The 20526-nt window shown below is 46.3% G+C and overlaps 2 protein-coding genes across 2 annotated transcripts; one reads left to right on the forward strand and one right to left on the reverse strand.

Moving 5' to 3' along the window:
• The first annotated feature begins 27 nt into the window (after positions 1 to 27).
• COPA (COPI coat complex subunit alpha) lies at positions 28 to 16155 on the forward strand. Its single transcript, XM_015884387.2, has 33 exons — positions 28 to 161; positions 239 to 352; positions 766 to 839; positions 1116 to 1196; positions 1490 to 1566; positions 1940 to 2049; positions 3798 to 3907; positions 4387 to 4486; positions 4963 to 5098; positions 5514 to 5596; positions 6127 to 6277; positions 6675 to 6741; positions 6849 to 6924; positions 8595 to 8677; positions 9235 to 9374; positions 9839 to 9924; positions 10299 to 10437; positions 10763 to 10925; positions 11035 to 11181; positions 11324 to 11513; positions 11627 to 11722; positions 11909 to 11997; positions 12233 to 12356; positions 12610 to 12699; positions 12798 to 12907; positions 13077 to 13154; positions 13333 to 13401; positions 13621 to 13757; positions 14163 to 14349; positions 14433 to 14543; positions 14753 to 14914; positions 15014 to 15208; positions 15517 to 16155. Exons 1-33 carry the CDS (start codon positions 122 to 124, stop codon positions 15574 to 15576), a joined length of 3675 nt encoding a protein of 1224 aa, XP_015739873.1. The 5' UTR covers positions 28 to 121; the 3' UTR covers positions 15577 to 16155.
• Positions 16156 to 16325: 170 nt separating this feature from the next.
• Positions 16326 to 18457, reverse strand: S100A11 (S100 calcium binding protein A11). The gene is made up of 4 exons (XM_015884390.2): positions 18216 to 18457; positions 17907 to 18105; positions 16843 to 16992; positions 16326 to 16603 (listed from the first exon to the last, which is right to left on the reverse strand). Exons 2-4 carry the CDS (start codon positions 17907 to 17909, stop codon positions 16451 to 16453), a joined length of 306 nt encoding a protein of 101 aa, XP_015739876.1. The 5' UTR covers positions 17910 to 18105; positions 18216 to 18457; the 3' UTR covers positions 16326 to 16450.
• Positions 18458 to 20526: the final 2069 nt, after the last annotated feature.

The following is a 20526-nucleotide window of genomic DNA, read 5'->3' on the forward strand; positions in this document are numbered from 1 at the left end:
CAGAAGCCGCTCTAGATTAGCGGAAGTGCTGCAACTCTATGGTCGGAAGCGGAAGTAGGGGGGGGTACTTCCGGGAAGCCGACGTGGAGGGTGAAGGAGGAGGTTGGGGGGCGCAGTCGTGATGTTGACTAAGTTCGAGACCAAATCGGCTCGGGTGAAAGGTAGCATCGAATCTGGGTTGTGTGATGTGGGGAGACCTTGGAAAGTCTCTTTATCATCTCTATCTGTGTCTCTATAGGGCTCAGCTTCCACCCTAAGAGGCCTTGGATCCTCACCAGCCTTCATAATGGCGTCATCCAGCTGTGGGATTATCGGATGTGTACCCTTATAGACAAGTTCGACGAGCACGATGGTCAGTAATAGGATGAGGGATGGATGGGGGAGCTGCTGTGACCTATAGGGTGTGCTATGTCCTAAGCCTGGCCTATAGAGCTATGTGATATACATTGCATATATATCATATATATATAGCAGTATATACATATATATAGTAGCCTCTTTGCTTTCTCTGGGTGTTAAATGTGTGTCAAGTGTAAAAACAGGCTGTCATTGCATGTACTAAAGGTCAGGGTGATTTGCAGTGTGAATCTGCGGATACACCCATAGAAATGAATGGGTTTGAGTGGAATATCAGACTTAAATATGGCTTTTTGTTGCTTTTTAATCAGTAGAAACAACATTGAGTGTGTATTGTATTATTTAAGTAATATCAGGACATGCTCCTGCTGTCGTTTGCCCTTTCAAACCTGCTTTTCCTTTTTATAGGGCCCGTTCGAGGGATTGATTTCCATAAGCAGCAGCCTCTGTTTGTTTCTGGAGGTGATGACTATAAGATAAAGGTAACGTTATACTAGTTTTGCAATTCTGATTTCAAAGAACACAATTCAAGGGAGGGAATTGCTCCAGAGTTATGCTCCATCTGTTTCTGAACTTAGTGATAATCACAACAAATTTAAGCCTCTTTGTGACTTACTTCAGAAATGTTTTAAAATGAACGAGGGTCGCTGGTAGGTAAATTAGAATACCAACATTTCAGCCTATTATGAGAAAGTGCAAAGAAAAAGAAGTAGGTCCCATCATATACCTTTATCGTTCTGCTTTTTTTTGTTGCACAGGTCTGGAATTACAAGCTACGCCGCTGTCTTTTCACTTTGCTTGGGCATTTGGACTACATCCGTACCACCTTCTTTCATCACGTAAGCAGCTTTGCTATTGAAATACATACCCCATTGTGTGAGTCCATGGCTTTCCTTCATGTCTTTTGACACCCCAGATAGGAATATTGTAGCTATGCTGGAGCTAATGGTATGAATGCACAGATATGTTGGTGTTCTCTAGAGGTATAAGAGGCATAAGATCTCTCTCCTAGATTTTAAGTAAAATAAAACAAGAAAGGGTAAATTTTTAGTAGCAGTTAAAAAATATTCAATGGGGAGGGATTGTATGTGATGTGCATTTGTTTCACTTGTGAAATACTTTGACTTTTTAGGAATATCCGTGGATCTTGAGTGCTTCTGATGATCAGACCATTCGCGTTTGGAACTGGCAGTCCAGAACATGCGTCTGGTAAAATCCATAGAGGCTTTAAAAAGTTACTTTGGAGTTTGGGGATGGGCTGTTTTAATTTGTTGTTTTCAAGCAGAAGATATTATTCACATTTCAAACTGTGTGCAGTCAAAGGAGTAGAACTGACATGAAGAGCAGATCAGATAAGAATGCTTTGTTAGTTGTGGTTTTTGCTCATTTATTCTGGTGGCAGTTAACATGGATATATTTGGTGTTCAGTCATGCTAGTTCTTGCAGAATGGCATTTCTGTTCCAGTGTTACCACTCATTTTTCATTGTCCCTCTTAAAATTCCAGCTTATTGTTGGTGGTAGTAATTAAAATGTATGTTATGTCCTTTGTTTAAATGCTATTTTCTGTCCTTTTTCTTGTAGTGTGCTGACAGGACACAACCACTATGTGATGTGTGCCCAGTTTCACCCCTCTGAGGACCTGGTAGTGTCAGCCAGCTTGGATCAGACTGTACGCGTTTGGGATATTTCTGGTGAGCTGCCCAGGTCAAAGGGGTGTCTTGTGGCAAAGCCCACTTCAGAATTGCAATTGCTGAAAGCCATACAGGGCAGATTCAGATCTGAGAGCAGAAAGAGTAGCCTGTTGGCTGGAGGAACCTCAGGCAGAAAACTACAAAAACTCTGTATAGATGGGGATCTGTTTCCCTCAGTTGTAGGATGCTGTAGGGGGAGCTGTTAAATCAGGGCTTGGATTGGTGATTGAGCACCTGATGAAGGGATGTGATTATCTCAGGGAGTACGAACTGTACCTGTGCTCCCCACCAGAAGGGGTAGACCCAGAGTGGAGCCACCCTGGGCTCGTATAAGGGCCAGCCACTGAAGGGAGGTCATCTCTAGGACCTAGGCTGCTTCTGAGGAAGAGTGCTGTATGACCAGAGTGCCCCTTCACTAGTTGAGTATGTTCTCCTCTTCTTCTGTATGTGATGTTAACCTACCTGTGAGTACTTTGCCTCATGTCACTAAGAACCTGTTAGAATTCTGTTTCTTCTTGAGCAGAACAGATGTTGACTCAAAGTAACTGTTGGGGGGGTCACCTAGTTCAACTTTATGTTGGAGTTAAGGCTTTTGCAACAGTGAGGCAAGCTGTAGCTTTGTACAACCAAAAAATCTTTAAGAATCTGACTTTATAGCCAACATAAGTAACAGATATATCAGAATGGGGGTAGTGTTATCACCTGAATAGCTTCAGTGTTCTAGGTTTGTAGGAGAAGCTTTAGAAACTTCTGTGTTGGAAAACTCTTGGAGGCAGCAGTAAGTCATTTGTTCTGAGATGCAGACAAAATGGCTTCTCTGCTGCACAATGAACAAGGGCTTTTTCTGATAGCATACTCGTGGGTGGTGATAGGAAGCTGAGTCTTCAGCATTCAATTTGCTTCTGTTCTATACAATGAAGTGTTGCTTGGAGATCAGAGCAGGAGTCACAAGTCAAAACTCTAGAGTACTTTGCTGATATCCGAGCTGTTCTTTTAGGTTATACCTAGATCACAAGATCTCACTTAAAAATATAATCCATGGGTGAAAAGCCAGATGTACAGAAAATATTAGGTGGAAATAGAACTGGGTGGAAGGCAGGCAGGGACAGTATTAGTGCTGTGCCAGTGGCAATTATTCTAGGGACAGACTGTGGCCCTTCATCTGACCTGCCGCTCTCGCCATTGCAGTTTTGGTTGGGCATGCTGCATTATTTGTTGTACATGCTCAGACATGGCCAGCTGTGTCAACAGTAGGGACTGGGGACAGGATATCCTGGTTATTTAAAACCTGTCACCCTCTCTGTACTGCCAGCATGGAGAATTTAACAGCTATCCTGCTAGTAAGCTTTGCTGCTGCATTCTCCCACGCACTCTCTCAGTAGATTTCCAGCTGCCAAATTGGTTTGGAGATGATACAGAGCCTTTTTTTTTTCCCCCTCCCTCAGCTGATATATGATGAGAGGTTTTAGAGACAGGCTGAATTATTGACTCAGCTGTTGCTCCAGTCAGACACAACACTGCAAGAATATTAGTGTGTAGAGGGGGAAAATTTGTGGATAAATCAGAAGCAGATTGAAAATCCAACTTGCTTTTTCCCTCAAAAAAAGTTTCTTTTTCTCCAGAATGATTCTCTTTGGCAGGGTTCTGTTCTGTAGCATTTAAGTGGAAATGATTATTTCTGATAAATGCAAATAGTACTAGTCATAAAGAACTCCACCCCTGCTTCTCTTTCCTTTTTGTTCTATAAGGCTTAAGGAAGAAGAACCTGTCCCCTGGAGCTGTGGAGTCGGATGTCAGGGGAATAACTGGGGTGGATTTGTTTGGGACAACAGATGCAGTTGTGAAGCACGTTCTTGAGGTACAATATGTGCATACTGTGCAGTCTTTTCAAATCTGTATAATGAAATCTCCGTGTGACTTATCCTCTAAGAGAAGAAAAAAAGATTTAAACTACTGCATTAAAAATACTCAAGTCTGGAGGTGTTTGCACTGTAACCAAAGTAGTTGCGTTGTCACTGTATGGCTAAAAGCTCCATTAAATAGCAGAAAATATTACCTTGTGTTGCTTGGAAGCAGCAGAGGAAATTATGGTAGAGACAACATTCTATAATGGCTCATTTAAACCTAGGAAGTAGTGCTGTTCTGCAGCTTTGCTCTACTGATGAAGAATGGTATCTGCAGAGCTTATCACTGTGGGCACAGCCTGTGTAAGCACTCAGTGTGAGCAGCATGACGTACAAACGGAGCTGTGTCTTGGCAAGCCTGGCTGCAGTCTTGTCTTTCCTATACTCTTCAGTCACAAAACTTGTTCAAGTGAATTTTCTGTTTGTCTTTTAGGGCCACGATCGTGGAGTGAACTGGGCCGCCTTCCATCCCACAATGCCACTGATTGTGTCAGGAGCTGATGATCGGCAAGTGAAGATCTGGAGGATGAATGGTGAGTGGGTTTTCCCAAAGAGAACCCATAGGGATAAGGATGTTAAGAGCTGATGTTTGTTTGGACTTCTGTAGGCTGACTTTGGAAGCACGTCTTTATGATGCAGTGGTAAATAATCCTAAGCAGCTTGACTTTTGCAGTCTGAAGAGGGCTCACTTCCTTAGTAAACACTTCTAGCATCTTTTAACTTGCAAGCACTGCTGAACAGCGGTTTGTAGGAACAGCAAAGATTCACTCTGAAGATTTTCTTTGAAGATGTGCCCATGGAATAAGAAAGGGAAATGATTCCAGAATCAGAAGCCCTCCACCAAAAATGGATGTGCTTTTGCTAGCAGTTAAGGATCATAAACATAAATTGCAGAGAATGGTCTAGTAATTAGCTGATACAGCATGCTTCATTAAGGTGCTTGCTGTGCATCTGCTATGCAGTGTGTTTAAGTGTTGTTTTCCTCCTCTTTTTTTTTCCTCCTGGTTAGAATCAAAGGCCTGGGAAGTTGATACTTGCCGAGGGCATTACAACAATGTCTCCTGTGCTGTCTTTCACCCTCGGCAGGAGCTGATCCTCAGCAATTCGGAAGACAAAAGCATCCGTGTCTGGGATATGTCAAAACGGTTAGTGTGTGTCAAGTGTCTGATTCAACCATAACAGGGAGGATTTTACATGTATGAGAGGCCTATGGTTCTTAGAGGAACTGAAGTCTAATAGTTCATCTATTCTAGTGTTTGGTAACTTCTGACAGAGAAATGTTTTTCATGCTCTGTCCCTTTGAGAGGCATGTTGTGAGCAGAGCTTTTAATTGAAAATCAATTGGAAGAGTGTTGACCTGTCCACTCGTATTGCTGCTGAAAGTATTTTAAATGGGAATATATTCTTTGACAAAAAGGCTGTGAATATTTTGAATTCTGTGGACTCCCAGTTCTGAATGCTAGGGATGATCTGAAGCTCAGATCTTCATTTTTTTTGGGGGGGAAACTAGAGTTAGCACTGAAGTTTTATATCCTTTGTTCCCTATCTTGGCATGTTTAGCACGGGTGTCCAGACCTTCCGCCGTGATCACGATCGCTTTTGGGTATTGGCTGCTCATCCCAATCTCAACCTCTTTGCTGCAGGTAAAAAAAAGAAAGCAACAAAGATAAACCCTGCTCAGTGTCTGGCAGGACACATACATAGGAACTGTGTGCATCAAGGATTCACTTAGCATGCTTTATAGAACATGCTGACTTGCAGATGTGTCTATTAAATGTCCTGGAGTGAAAACAGCCTCGTTTAAATTCATACAACATCTGAAAGCATTGTGTGGAATGCAGTCTCATTGTTTCAGCTGCTGTTTAATACTAGAGGAAGACAGCCTTAGCCTTAAGTAGTGAATGCTCTGAGGCCAAGGGCTGGGACAAATCCAGGGGGAGCCATGCTGGACTAATCACCCTTAAAGAAATACATGACAGCAAGGGAAAATGTTTCTAGAAGGATGCCAGATCTTAGGTCTGAGGATACCTAAATGGATAGGAACATTGAAGGGAGAAAAGTGGTATCCTTCTTGGCTAATTCTTTGTTTGGAGGGCTGGGTTTTCTCATCCTCAGCAGCAAGAGAACCCAGAGGATTTAACTCACGTTTGACCTCCTGTGTGCTTTTTCCCAGGCCACGATGGTGGCATGATTGTGTTCAAACTGGAGCGTGAGCGTCCTGCTTATGCAGTACATGGGAATATGCTGTATTATGTGAAGGACCGATTCCTCCGCCAACTCGACTTTAACAGCTCAAAAGATGTTGCTGTCATGCAGCTGCGCAGGTAAGAGATGAGTGCTCAGAGTTCAAGAGCTCTCACCAGTGTTCTGAGCCCCTTGGTAGTTCCTCTTACAGATGGGTTGTGTTATCCTATGTTATTCATATGACTTTAGTTCAGCTGACTCTGTCAGATGAAGTTACAAAGCCTGTGGAAAGTGTTTTTAGATCAGTTTTCTGCATAGATTCGAACTCTTTTGGTTGCTAGTTTAAAGTTTTCAGTAGTTCAAATGCAAATGTCAGTTCTTTCACTTAAAAAATACTGATATTCTTAAAGTGCTTCCAGGTGGAAATTAATCAAAGCAGTTCTTATTTCTTAAATAAACTGAGTATCAAAAAAGTGTTCATTAGTAGGCAACTGTTTTAGAGTTACAGGTTAACTTTAATTTGTGTCTTCTTTGCAGTGGTTCCAAGTTCCCCGTGTTCAACATGTCATACAACCCAGCTGAGAATGCTGTCCTTCTCTGCACAGTAAGTTGTTTGGCTTCATAATGTGCTGAAGAACTTTTCACGAGGCTGTGAATGGCAGTTCAGTGCAATCTTATCTCAGAATGCTTTTTTCCCCCTTATTTTTGCAGAGAGCAAGCAACTTGGAGAATAGCACTTATGACCTATATACCATTCCCAAGGATGCAGACTCCCAGAATCCAGATGGTAATCATGTCTTTACATCAGTGTGTGTTGCTGAGTAGCTGTTCCCTTTCCTCTCCAACTGTGTTCTATGTAAAAAGAGAAGTCTCATTTCTGTCAGCCTCTCATTAGATTCTTTCTCCATGTTTCCCAGTGTCCCTGCAGCACACATCATTTGGCAGGCTTCCTGCTTACTATATCACACTACACTGACTTGAAAAATTCATGCTCATCCCAAACTTTTACTGCTACAAATATATATTTTATAATTTTGTTATTAGGAACTTTCCATTCTCCCTTTTGACACAGCAGGCAGCATTCCTGGCTTGTCAGCAGAGATGGGTTGTAACCAGATATATTTTGTTTGAAGAGGTTTTACACTCTGAAAAGTGGCTGTAAAAGTGACAGTGCCAGGATGCCAGCGTTCATTCTTTCTCTCGGCAAAATTTCACATCAGTTTTGTGCAATTTACAAGTCAAAACATGATTTAGGGAGGAGAAAAAATTTCTTTCTCCTAACTATGAATTCCATTTGGGATCTGAAACTCCAGCTGGTTCCTCCTGCCTCTATCCTGGCAGTAAGGATTTTGAAGTGAGTGGGAGTGATGAATGAGTGAGAACTGGAATTCAGCTCCCTTGTTCACAGATTCCCTTCATCCATAGAAATCAGGGTAGATTTCTTTGAGTAAAACAGCAGATATATTTGGGGAGAGAAGAAAAGGGAGATTTTTGGTGACTTCATGTAGATTAAATGTTACTGAGTTTATTTCGAATGTTTCTTTTGAGTGAGTTGGTCAGAGCTTGCTTGTTTGGGGTCACCCAGCTTGCCTCCATCTTAGGGAGGAAAGGGTTTCTTCTTCCAGATGAAGTGGTGTCTAGGCCTCAAGGAAACTAAGCATGTTTTTAAGGCATTTTCAGGAGCAGAGTGGAATACTACTGGTTGATAAAACATTTTTTCTAACAAACTATGTATGCAAACATAGCACCTCATACATCTCATGATCTCCCCAGTCTTGAAGTAGGTATTTAACACATCCTTAAGCTTTATTCCTCTTCAGGAGGAAGCATTTCTCTTAATAAGATACTGATTTTTACTAAGACAGCAGCAGCTCTCTCACCTCCCATTCTGTTCCCTACCCCTCTTCCATAAGCCTTCTGAACATCCCAGACATCCTGCAGCACAGTTCTTTATGCAAGCCTGACATGCAGAGTGCTGTGTTTATATTAGCATTTTAAAACTGAGAGAACAGCTGCGTGCTGGGGAGACTGCAGCCTTTCTCCTCCAGCTCGTTATGTCAGTTTGCAGGGGAGGGTGGGAGAAAGAGAGAGAGGGGGAGTGTACATTGAAGCCGGGACCCTCGCTGCTTGCATGGTTTGGCCAGTGAGGCTCTGCTCGTTAGCTTGACAGACGGTGCTGTCGCCCAGGATGGCTGCTCCAGTGCCAAGCAGTGGCATTGGCTGCTCAGCCTGCCACTTGTCTTGTGCCTTGGCTGCAGAGAGGGGCTGGCGCTGGCCACGCTGCGATCTGAAAGGACATTGGGGGAGGAAATGAGTCTTGCGAATAGCCTCAGGTTAAACATGAATTAGCAGGAAGCGGCTCCAACAGCCAAGATGGGATCAAACAAGACTGACTAATGTGTTGCCATAAGAGTTTGCCAGAGGTTTTATTCACTGCCTGTGTCTTTCTCTCCCCAGCCCCTGAAGGGAAGCGCTCCTCCGGGCTGACAGCTGTGTGGGTAGCTCGTAACCGCTTTGCAGTCCTGGATCGCATGCATTCGGTAAGGGGACAGGCTTAATAGGGTCATCTTTTTAAGGGGGAGTATTGTCATCTGGAGATACACAAATGGATATGGGAGGAGTCTGGGTTAATAGAATTATTAGAGATCTGAGTGGATTGGCAAAGAGCTCTCAGCAGTGAGTGGGCTGCAGGTAGATGTGAAGAAATATAATGCAGTGGAAACACAGTGAGTTGAAATATTTAGTTTCTTATGGCAAATGCTGGTTCTGTTGCTGGAAGCCTGCTACAGCAGGTGGTTCAGGCATGACAGCTGACCAGAGCAAGACTGTGAAACAGCTTTGGTTGGTTTCATGGCACGGAAGTAATGAGGAAATGGTGAAAAAGCAGGTTAGATTTCTTTATACGAGTCTTTGTTCCCATGTGGAGTGTGATAAGAGAAAGAAGGGGAAAAAGAACAGTCATGGAAGATCTTGTGGAAGGCCACGTGTTTTGTTGCTGAGGTTCAGCTAAAGTTTTAGGCTAAAATAATCCTTCATTTCTTCATAGAATCCTCCTAACTGCCCTGTGTTGTTACGTTTTTCTCTCAACAAATGGCAGATCCTCATCAAAAACTTGAAGAACGAGATTACAAAGAAGGTTCAGGTGCCGAACTGCGATGAGATTTTCTATGCTGGCACAGGGAATCTGTTACTGAGAGATGCAGACTCCATCACCCTCTTTGACGTGCAGCAGAAGCGGTAAGATCCAGTCTGCTGGGAGAAGTTTTAATATTGTAATCCTGTTGGTGTGTGCCCTCTGGGGACGAGTCACAGCTATTAATGCACTCCAAAATTCAGCATCAGCTGCAGGCTGCATCAGTCTGATCCAAACCACGGCTAACAACTGTTAGGAAGAGCAGAGTGCAAACATAGCCAAGGTGTAATTTATGCTGCAGGCATTATGCCATTGATCACAGGGAGATGTGTGCCATAGCCTTGTAAATTCTGTGACTGTAGAATCGGGAGCTGTAAAAGTGCAAAGAAATCAAAAATCGCAGACTCAATCAAGCTAAACTTGCCCAACATCTTGTCCCTTAGGTTTTGTATCTGTTCAAAATGCTCTTAAAATTGCAATATGATAGCAAGCTTGTGCTATCCACAAAGAAACAGACTGGGAATATTGTTTTAACTCTTTAATGTCAGAGCTGTCTTTTTTTCCCCAGGACTCTGGCCTCGGTGAAGATCTCCAAGGTGAAATATGTCATCTGGTCAGCTGACATGTCCCACGTAGCTCTGTTGGCTAAGCATGGTAAGTAGGCAGGGCTGCAAAGTTTAACCTGGATCTTAGGGCGAGCTTGCTCCTTCCTTAGTTAAGAGCATGATCTGCTCAGAGCTCTGGCTAGCAGCATAGGTGCAGTTGGAGACAGATTCAGTGGACCCTTCCACTTTGTCTTCTTTAAAGTCTTATAGGACATGGGCTTTCTTTTGTTCCTCAGAGGATTCAGCTAATCTCTCTTTCACAAAATAAGGGCAGGTGGTGATTTCATTGTGATTGCTTTCATGTCCTTGGTGTTTGATTCTGATTACAGTCAGTATTTCTGAGGCTGTGGAGGAGGGAAGCTGTAATTCAAAGGCAGATACTTAATAGAGCTAACTGTACTGCCTTTCTTTTCTTGTCACCAGCCATCATGATCTGCAACAGAAAGCTGGAATCACTGTGCAACATCCATGAAAACATCCGTGTTAAGAGTGGTGCCTGGGATGAAAGTGGTGTTTTCATCTATACCACCAGCAACCACATCAAATACGCTGTCACCACAGGGTAAGTCTGGGGGGTCACAGGGTGAGTCCTTGAAATGATTGACCATGAACCATGGTGATTGTTTTTGGCAGACACTAAAGCTGGTGCTGCTGTAATTGTGCTTTTAGTACAGTGTGGGTGTACCCCAAGACAGAGCTAAATGTTTGGTCTTCATTTGTGGTTGGTTGCTTACACTGTTCACTGGGGTTTTATTGCTGGATTGGGTGGCTGCACTGTTCATCTAATTGGAGCTAAAATAATAATGTAGTGAGCTTCCTTTGAGATAGGAAGTGTGGCCATACAGATGTGTTGGTGTGTCTGTCACACGTGTACTGTGTTGGCATAGGGATCATGGCATCATCCGTACCCTGGACCTGCCTATCTATGTTACTCGTGTGAAGGGGAACAATGTGTACTGCCTGGACAGAGAATGTCGCCCCAGGGTCCTCACCATCGATCCCACAGAGTTCAAATTCAAGCTGGCATTGATCAACAGAAAGTATGATGAGGTGAGGAGGCATGAGAAACTACAGTGTTCCTTGACTGTGGCCTGAGGGTTAAGGAATGTGCCTTGTGAGTGGTGTTGTCAGCTTGACTGCCTGGGTGTTTTCTTTGCAGGTGCTACACATGGTGAGGAATGCAAAGCTTGTGGGCCAGTCCATCATTGCCTACTTGCAGAAGAAGGGTTACCCTGAGGTGGCCCTGCACTTTGTCAAGGATGAGAAGACCCGTTTCAGTCTGGCACTGGAGTGTGGCAACATTGAGGTAAGATGGTGGGTAGTGCTGTGAAAAGGATGTGTCTTTGGTTCTCTGCCCTGAGGGGGAGGGGGCAGAGAATTGAGCTCAAGTCTTGTGTTAAGCAGTTCCTTCAGATTTGTTGTACTAACCACATCAGTTCTCTTGTTAGATTGCCCTGGAAGCAGCCAAGGCTCTGGATGACAAGAATTGCTGGGAGAAACTGGGAGAAGTGGCACTACTGCAAGGAAATCATCAGATTGTGGAGATGTGTTACCAGCGCACCAAGAACTTTGATAGGCTCTCCTTCCTCTATCTTATTACTGGCAACTTGGAGAAGCTTCGGAAGATGATGAAGATAGGTGAGTACAAAAGTGAATGGGATAAGAGGAGCTGAGCATCATTCCCAGAGAAACGGCAGCAGCACAGAGAAGGCCAAGAAGAACAAAACTGACTCTGTTTTGTTTTGGTTTAGCTGAGATCCGTAAAGATATGAGTGGCCACTACCAGAATGCCTTGTATCTAGGAGATGTGGCAGAGAGAGTGAGGATCCTGAAGAACTGTGGACAAAGTAAGTAATAACAGATCAATGTGTTCCTCTCTGGCCTGGGGTGGTGCTGGAGAGTATTTTGGAATGACCACTAATTTTAGGAGAGAGATGAGAAACTGAACGAAGTGGATAGAAAGCTGGTCTGTGATGTTCTCCTTCTCCAGACAACAAAGGGCATGCATTCACATTAGTTGTATCTAATTTCAGAGTCCCTGGCCTATCTCACAGCTGCAACTCATGGCCTGGATGAGGAAGCTGAAAACCTGAAGGAAACATTTGATCCTGAGAAGGAAACGGTTAGCAACTTGATCAATGCTTCATAACAACAACAACACTGCAGTTTGGGATGGTTGACAATGGGATTTCATGTTAATTTGACCAGTTTGGCAGCTCCTTTTCTGGGAGTGGGGGCACCATCTTTGTTTCTTCTCACCACGTCCCATAGACTTGGAACTTTGCTGTGTGGAGCTGGGTCAAAGATGGGGATTTTCCTTATGTGGCCCTTAGCTGTTCTTCTCTTTTTCTGTTCAGATTCCAGACATCGATCCCAATGCAAAACTACTGCAGCCTCCTGCTCCTGTTATGCCTCTAGATACAAACTGGCCGTTGCTGACTGTCTCCAAGGGGTTCTTTGAAGGCACAATTGCTAGCAAAGGTATTTCATTGTACTTGGAAGGCTGTTAAGATACTCAGAGCAGATACAATTGTTTCTATGTCTACTGAGCTGTTGCTGTTAAACCCCACATTTGTTTTTACTACAAATCTATAGATTTTTGGATTTCAGAGTTGGTATTTATGCTGCCCTTGACAAATCTAAAAATCTGGCTTTTAACGTGAGTTTTGACAGTTATTTTCTTAATGCCTGACTTACTCGGATGTGCAAATGAATAGCCCTGTCCTTCTTTTAGGTAAAGGGGGTGCCTTGGCTGCTGACATTGATATCGACAATGTTGGCACCGAAGGCTGGGGAGAAGATGCAGAATTACAGCTCGATGAAGGTGAGTGTGTCAAACAATATTTCTTAGAGAAGTGAAAACGTGTGTCTGAGTAAGAGCTCTAACTGTTGTTGGTTTCTTTTCCTCCCCTCTCCATGCAGATGGCTTTGTGGATGCTGGAGAAGGCTTTGGAGAGGAAGGTCTGGGTAAAGGACAGGAAGAAGGAGGTGGATGGGAAGTTGAAGAAGATTTGGATCTTCCTCCTGAACTGGTAGGGAGTTCTTTGAGTCATTGATGCTTTTGGAAGGTGCTTGCAGCTGGGGGTTGGGAGGGAGAATACTGATCTGGGCTTCATTAGAAGCTTGGTCGCTACAGCTGTGGCCACCTCTGATTTCATCTGAGTGCTGGGAACTAATCTCTGCTCTGTGTTGTTCCCTTAGGATGTTCCTGCTGGTCCAGCAGGAGGAGCAGAAGATGGTTTCTTTGTGCCACCCACCAAGGGCACCAGCCCAGCTCAGGTAACATCACAAGTCTTTGATGTTTTTCAGAAACTTTCTACCTTGATGCTGTTTCATTTCTTCCAGATTTAGTCTTTACTAATATTCATCTGTGTGCACAGCGCAAGAACTTATTAAGGGGATTGAGGGCAGTGAGTGTGTGTATATGCACAGTATGATTTCCCTTCCATTCTTGCAGGTGTGGTGTAACAATTCACAGCTTCCTGTTGACCACATTCTGGCAGGTTCCTTTGAGACAGCAATGAGAGTAAGTTACACTTGGTGTTTCTGGGGGGAAGGGAGAGGGGAAAAAAGGTGCCCTTGTCCCCTTCTGTTTTTGTCTCTGCCCTCTGAAGCTTTGTTCTGTGAATCATTCTGTACATTTCTTTCTCTGGATGTAAATTAAGAGGGTCTGTGAGCCTGAGTGGTGTCTATGCAGCTTCCTTATGGCTCTGGACAAGTCAGTACATCATTGTATCCCTTTCAGCTCCTCCATGACCAGGTGGGAGTAACGAACTTTGGACCCTACAAGCAGCTGTTCCTGCAGACTTACGCCCGTGGCCGTACAACCTACCAAGCCCTGCCATGTCTCCCTACCATGTATGGCTACCCACATCGCAACTGGTAAGCAATATTGGGTTAGCTCCTCTTCTGTGCTCTTTTCCTGTTGCCATATATCCACAAGTCTTCAACAGTTATAGCCCAAATTAGTTAGGTGTTCTACCTCTGCTAGTCGTCTGAAGGTTGGGACATCTAAAGAAACATAGATGTGTATTTCTACTGTGATACTGGGGAAACTGCAGTGGAAAAATAAGTCAGACTTTTCCATCCTGTGTTAATGCAGCGAGAGCTTGGCATTGAGGGTGACAACTGTGGAAGCACAGGTGTTGTTTATGCTATGCTAATGGTCAAGAACAGCACAGCTCTAGGTTACAGTGCCATTAAGTTGCAGCTGTGTAATGCTGGTGTGTACTGGCTGGCCTCTGTGTTACTCCTACTTCTACTCCATCCCTTCTGTGGTGCCTCTAGGAAAGAAGCTGGCATAAAAAATGCCCTCCCAGCTGTTGGGCTGAAGCTCAATGACCTGATCCAGCGCTTGCAGCTGTGTTACCAGCTCACAACAGCTGGCAAGTTTGAAGAGGCTGTGGAGAAGTTCCGCTCCATCTTGCTGAGTGTGCCCTTGCTGGTGGTGGACAATAAGCAGGAGATTGCTGAGGTGAGGGGTAGACCTCTTCTGCCTATTGTCAGTGTGGCTATGGGGCTGGAGGCCAAATGCCTGACTGTCTCCTTCTCTCAAAGGCCCAGCAGCTGATAGCCATTTGTCGGGAGTATATCGTAGGGCTCTCAATGGAGATCGAACGGAAGAAACTGCCTAAGGAGACCCTGGAACACCAGAAGCGAATCTGTGAGGTACAGAAGCTGAGTGTCAGAAATAGCCTTTAGGTTTGAAATAGGCATTGGGAATCTTCTATTCTGCCACTTCTTGCCTTCAAAAACAGATGTGGCAGTGATGAACTGGGAGAAGGTTGTGTGTTTTTGGTCTCATTTTCAGGGTATCCAGTTACTTACTTGGTTGGTTGTGACTGTATCCTTGCTTTACCTCCTTCTCCCTGATGCAGATGGCTGCCTATTTCACCCACTCCAACCTACAGCCTGTCCACATGATCCTGGTACTGCGCACTGCTCTCAACCTCTTCTTCAAACTCAAAAACTTCAAGACAGCTGCTACTTTTGCTCGTCGTCTGCTGGAGCTGGGGCCAAAGCCTGAGGTGGCCCAGCAGGTATGTCTGTGTTGCATGGCCTTGAAACACTATTTGTAGTAGACTCTATTTAGTCTGCTTTCTAGTTCCCCCTCTGAATGATGTGGTTGCTTTTTGCAGACCCGCAAGATCTTGTCGGCATGCGAGAAGAATCCCACTGACACCTACCAGCTCAACTATGACATGCACAACCCCTTTGACATCTGTGCTGCCTCTTACCGACCCATCTATCGTGGCAAGCCTGTGGAGAAGTGTCCACTCAGTGGAGCTTGCTACAGCCCTGAGTTCCAGGGGCAGATCTGTCGTGTCACAACAGTAAGGGAGTTTCTGTTGCTACTCACTCCTATCTAGCCTGTGTTTTCCTCGAGAATTCCTCTCCAGTAGCTTCCCCCTTGCTCCTGAAGTGGGTTTTGGATCAAGTTGGTGGGCAGAGGACTTAATATTTGAGGTGGAGCAGTTTGGAAATTACAAAATACGACATAGCTTAGATACTGCCTTCAGAGCCTGACATTGCAAGGATGAGCATAGTTCATTGTGGGAACCATCCAGGCTCTCCGTGTTGCATACGGGATTGGGTTATTCTGTTAGTTTCAAGCATTAATCATCACCCTTTCATTCCTCAGGTGACAGAGATTGGCAAAGATGTCATTGGGCTGCGGATCAGCCCCCTCCAGTTCCGCTGAGCTGTGTGCCAGTCCCTGGGAGGTGTGAGTTCAGAGGAAGATGGCCCTGTTTCTCAGCATGATGTGGAAGCTTTCACCTCCCACCATTCCAGCTTCTAGTCAACTCCCTTCACCGTAGCTATACTTGTGTTGTGTCTTAACTGCTCTTCTCCACCCAGAAGTGCTGTAGCAAAGCTCTCTGCTGGCAGTAGTAATAACTTAGGATCCCCTTTCAGATCCAGCTGATGTTGTCTTTGTGTACCATTGTTTTCAGGCATATATTTTCCAGAGGGTATAATGATGTGGCTCTTGCCAAGACCTGGATATGCTACAGTGCACTCAATAGGAACTGCTTGCCTCTCACACTCATTAGTGTAGGGTTCCTTAAGGATCCTATAGTACCTGGATGGCAGGAACCAGCTGGGTGTGGCTCTCATAGGAGTGTGGCACTGTCTGAAACTGGAGCCAGCACATCACCCTCAGAAGTGACTGGAGAGCAGCTCAGCACCCAAGTGTTTGTGTTGACTGTTTTGTTGTCCTAGCAGCATTTCTCTGCATAATCTGCCTCTGACATGAATAAAGTAAATTGACTGCCTTGATCTTCCTGTTCTGTAGCTTAGCTCTTAGATACTACATTATACTTCCTCTTTCCACATCACCCACCCCATCTCCTTGTGTTGTTACGCTGCCAGATAGAGAAAATTCTCTTATTTCCAGAAAATAGAGGCTGCAGTTGCTTGTTATTTTCTCTGAAATAAAGCAAGGCTTTATGATAGGATTTTAAACCTTTATTCATAAAAACAAGGAGTTAGGGATGTTGTGATATTGTTTCCATATTTGCTAGGGTTTATGGTTGAGGAATGTTCACAGTGGGGGTGAGATGAGGCTGCTTGGATTAGGGGCGAGGAGGTTGAATGAGCAGTGCCTCATGGCAGGCCACTGCAATGCCTCCTATGAGATTCAGGAACTCCTGGAAGTCCAGCTGCCCATCGCTGTTGAGATCAAGCCTCTTCATCATCCTGTCCACAACACCAGGGTCCTTCTGATTCTGCAAGAGACCAAAAGATGGGATCGATGCTTACCTGGAGAAGGGCACCCCCAGGTATGGACCTGAAGCTGTTGAATTCAGCCCTAACACAGCCTTGGCAAAAGGAGCAGAATCTATTTGGGGGCAGTGCTGGGTCAGATTGTGTTCTGCTCATGGAAATCAGGGCTTTCCCCTGTACTCTGTGGTACAGACAGAGGTTTTCAATGCCCTGGGAGTGTCCTGGCTTGGCTTTCACTCACCTTTGTGAAAGAAGCCAGCTCGGTGTTCATGAAAGCCAGGAATTCCTTCTTGGAAAGCTTGAGGTTGTCTCCTTCACGCCCTGCGTACCTCTGAAAGACGGCCAGCAGCGACTCGATGCAGCGCTCGGTCTCGGTGGGGGAAACCTTGGACTGCAAAGCAGAAAGGAGCTCAGGTTGTGCCTACAGCTTGCTCTGCCTTTGCAAGAAGGGTCGTGTGTCTCCTGGAGAAAAGGCTCAGGTCCGCCTGCCCTCCATTGTTTCCTGTATCCAACCTGTCCAGCTGCATTTTTCTTTGGTATTCATTTCTTTCTTGCTTAGCACAGCCCTGTGGTGAGGAGGGATGGGAGTGGTGCAGTGCAGGGAGTGGTTGTGGCTGTTCCAGGGCCGCAGCGGCTCTTGGGAACTTAAGGAACATGGAAACTCCCTTGGGGAACCATCAGTTGACATAGGGGTGAGGGCAGCTGCCTCTTCCTAGAGTCTTGCTGCCTTCCTCTGTGCTCTCCAGCCCCACTTGGCTGTGTCCCTATGTCTATCTTCCCCTTCTCCCCATCCCCCTTCCCCTGCACTGTCTGGTCATTGCAGAAACTCTGAGTCACTGGAGAAAAATGTGAGCGGGGCTGGCACCCAACTGCAGCCAGAACATGGGGAGCTGGATGAGGGTTAAGCCACAAAGTGAGAGCAAGAACAGGGATGTGGGACCTTTCCTCCCCAACCTCAGCATCCTGGGGCTTCCCTGCCACATCCTGCACTGCCCGAGGCCCCATTCACTCCTATATGTTGGCCCTGCCCCACTGTACTTCCACTGTCTCAGCTCTCGCTTCCTCTGTATCCCCCACCCTGGACCCGAGCTGCAGCCCCCAGCACAGGGTCTAGGAAGGACAACAGATGGAGCAAAGAGAAAGCTTGCTGCAACCCCACAACCACGGGGGGACCCTCTGCTCTCTTCCCCTATGCCCAGACCCCTCCCTAAGAGCTTCAGCTCAGCTTTTGGCACTGTTCGCAGTGCCACGATGCATCTCACGTCGGTTCTGCTTCCACCCCCCCCCGTCCTAATGCTCACTCACCATGGCTGGGGTTCAGGGCTCGGTGCGGTGCTCGCTATGCGGTGCTCAGTGCTGTGCAGCAATTGAGGGCGGTGTGAGCCTCGCCCAGCAGCGCCCAGCCCTGGTTCAGCCCTCCGGGGCCACGTTGGGCAATAGGCGGCTGTAACGGCGGATCGGGACGTGCCTGCGGTTCCCACCTCGGGCCGGGCTCCTCCCTTCCCTTTTACGTTGTAGTTTTTGCAGTTATCATGCTTCCATTTTGTTTTCTCTATTTCTTTCCCTCCCCTCCTCCATCCCCTCTCCCCCCTTTTTATCTATTTCGCATCATACCTCTCTTCTTTTAGGCTTAGGGCTGAGCTCCTAATGCTGCCCCTCTACTCCTTGCAGCATCCTTAGGCTTTGCTTTCAATTTGGGCACCCTTGAAGGCAGCTTCCCCCTTCTCACTGCCCCAGTATGCCCTGTTATGTGTTCCCCCCCAATGGGGTGCAATGGAGCTGCTTAGAGCCAGGATGGGGGGCTGTGGGGGTCAACTGAGAACAGGGGGAGCACCCAAAGCTGCTTGGGCATGTTGGGTGCACCCACGCCTGCTTGGGAATTCCTGCTGGAAACTGTGATTCAGAGCAGGGGAAAGGAAAGCAGGAAATGGGTGGGGAGGGGCCCTTCCCCACCTGATTTCCCTCATTTATTGCCCCCACATGTTGGAAATGAAAATAAAATTGCTTTTTCCTTTCTCTTTTAGCAACCCCTGCCTAGATTCAGTGCCAAGGAGAGATCTGAACTGAGACACCCTCCCACCATACTGAGCGCCTGTATAAATGACAGATGAGAACAGCAGCAGGCAGTGCAGTCATCAGCTATTTATTGTGATTTTTTTCATGCAATACATCAGCGTGAAGAAGAAACCCCAATGCACCCTCCACCACCATTTCCCTGCGGTACCCACACAGAGCTCAACCACTTCAAAGCCTCCGTGATGCTGGGGCTGGGATTCTGCTCAGCTGCTGGGAGAGCAGAAAGGTGTGACCAAACACTTGGAGCCTACAGAGGTGTTTTCCCAGCCTTGAGGAATTTCAGGCTCCGTGACTACAATAAGTGAATGGGATTTTTGTTTGTGCAGTGCACAGCAGAAGCTGACAAGCTGCAGAGCCAGCCATGGTGGGGGGGTGGAGAAAAAGAGAGCACTGAGCTGCAGAGCTGTCATGCCACAGGGCAGAAGAGACTACAGGAGCACAAAGGGCTGAGACCCAAGGAATCCAATTAGAGCAGGAAAGTGACTAAATACTGCAGTGGGGAGGGGAGGGGGGAAGCATAGACATAAGGAAGGCAGGCAGGAGCTGCTGATCCTGGTATAACTCTACCTGTCTGCCTTGCTGAGGGTTTGTCAGGAGGGGAACCCCCAAAGCATCTCACCACCTTGCAGAGCACCCCTTTACCCCTTTGTGTTGAGCACTAATGTGCCACCATGTAGTCACATCTAAGTGTAGGGCAAGGAGATGCTCAGAGGAGCTACAGATGGGATAACCCCTCAGAGTGCCTTGGCCTCATCCCTTGGTGCTTGTGGGGCCATGGGGCTGCATTCCTCCTCATGTTGAGGCTGAGTGGTATTCTCTTGCTGGGAGCTCCTTTTGCTATTTTCTTCCTGCAGCTCTGGAGCCTGGGCTGGGGGTGGACGGCTCTTGGCCTCTCTGTTTTTGTTTCCTCGGGATTCAGCTTCCTGTGAGACTTCCTCTCTGGTGGCTTTTGGTCCATCACCCTTCTCTTCCACATCATGCACTCCGGGACTCTGGTGGTCCCTCCTGTCTTCTCTGGGCTCATCCTGGCTGGCATCACCATCCAACTCAGGGGCAGAAGTTTGCTGAGCCCCTTCCTTCACCCCTGTTGCAGACCTTTCCTGAGTCTCACCTTTCCTAGGCTCCTGGAGCTCCCTTGTATTTTCCTGGGAACTGGAAGATGGCAGATGCTGTGGTTCGGGATCCAGGACACTGATTTCTTTGCATGGTCCGGCTGGTGGCTGTGGTGAAACATAGCATTTCCTTACATAGACAGGCTGCTCTGAGTCATTGGACTGCTGGCAGATGATCTCATACGTGGTAGCTTTGGGATCATTCAGGTTCTGGATAACATGGATCAAATACGCGATGGTCTGAGGATCACAGGGCTCAGGGACAGGTCTCCTGGCCTCCAATCCTCTCTCCCTTTTTTGGGTCTCACGGCGGATGTCCACATCAACTTCAGCTTCAGCCACAATGTCCTCCCGTGTTCTCTCACGCCTCACTGATTCACCAGGTCTCCTGGACTCATCTTCTCTCTCACGTTCTCGGGATACACGGCTGATCTCTACATCAACTTCAGCTTCAGCCACAATGTCCTCCCGTGTTCTCTCACGTCTCACTGATTCACCAGGTCTCCTGGACTCATTTTCTCTCTCACGTTCTCGGGATACACGGCTGATCTCTAAATCAGCTTCAGCTTCAGCCACAATGTCCTCCTGTGTTCTCTCATACCTTACAGACTCCTGTGGTCTCCTGGCATCCTCTCTCTCCCTTTTTCGGGTTACACGGCGGATCTCCACATCCCCTTCTACTTCAGCCACAATGTTCTCCCGTGTCCTCTCGTACCTAGCAGATTCACCTGGTCTCC

The sequence above is a fragment of the Coturnix japonica genome, chromosome 25, assembly GCF_001577835.2.
Source record: "Coturnix japonica isolate 7356 chromosome 25, Coturnix japonica 2.1, whole genome shotgun sequence".
In the NCBI taxonomy this organism is placed as follows: Eukaryota; Metazoa; Chordata; class Aves; order Galliformes; family Phasianidae; genus Coturnix; species Coturnix japonica.